Source organism: Crocuta crocuta, unplaced genomic scaffold (assembly GCF_008692635.1).
Source record: "Crocuta crocuta isolate KB4526 unplaced genomic scaffold, BGI_CrCroc_1.0 scaffold327, whole genome shotgun sequence".
In the NCBI taxonomy this organism is placed as follows: domain Eukaryota; kingdom Metazoa; phylum Chordata; class Mammalia; order Carnivora; family Hyaenidae; genus Crocuta; species Crocuta crocuta.
This window is the reverse complement of record NW_027529176.1, coordinates 1,016,810-1,017,108: the sequence shown is the minus strand read 5'-3', so window position 1 is coordinate 1,017,108 and position 299 is coordinate 1,016,810. Positions and strand designations below refer to the sequence as shown.

General features: G+C 72.9%; 1 protein-coding gene across 1 annotated transcript in view; it reads right to left on the bottom strand.

Moving 5' to 3' along the window:
* Positions 1-299, bottom strand: part of CCDC166 (coiled-coil domain containing 166) — a 2,419-nt gene that overhangs the window by 1,758 nt on the left and 362 nt on the right. Inside the window, exon 1 of the mRNA XM_077758136.1 lies at positions 8-299. This exon is cut by the window's right edge and continues 362 nt beyond it. Coding sequence (XP_077614262.1) covers positions 8-299 — 292 coding nt within the window. The remainder of the gene's footprint in view (positions 1-7) is intronic.

Genomic DNA, 299 nt, shown 5'->3' with positions numbered 1-299 from the left:
CACTCGCCCTGCAGGGCTGCAGCTCCTGCACCTGCCGCGCCAGCCGCGCCGCGCGCCCCTCCATCTCCAGCAGCTGCGCGCGCACTCCGTCCTGGCGCCCGTGGTAGAGCGACTCGAGCTCGGCCCGCTGACAGTGGATCTGGGTCAGGTCCGCGCGGTTCTGGTCTTCCAGCCGGACGATGGCTTGGGCGCAGCGCTGCGCGCGCGCGCTCGCGTAGCTGGCGTAGAGCCGGTTCTCCTCGCGCAAGCGCAGCGCCTCGCCGTCCAGGAAGGCGTTCGCCTCGATCACCCGGTCCACG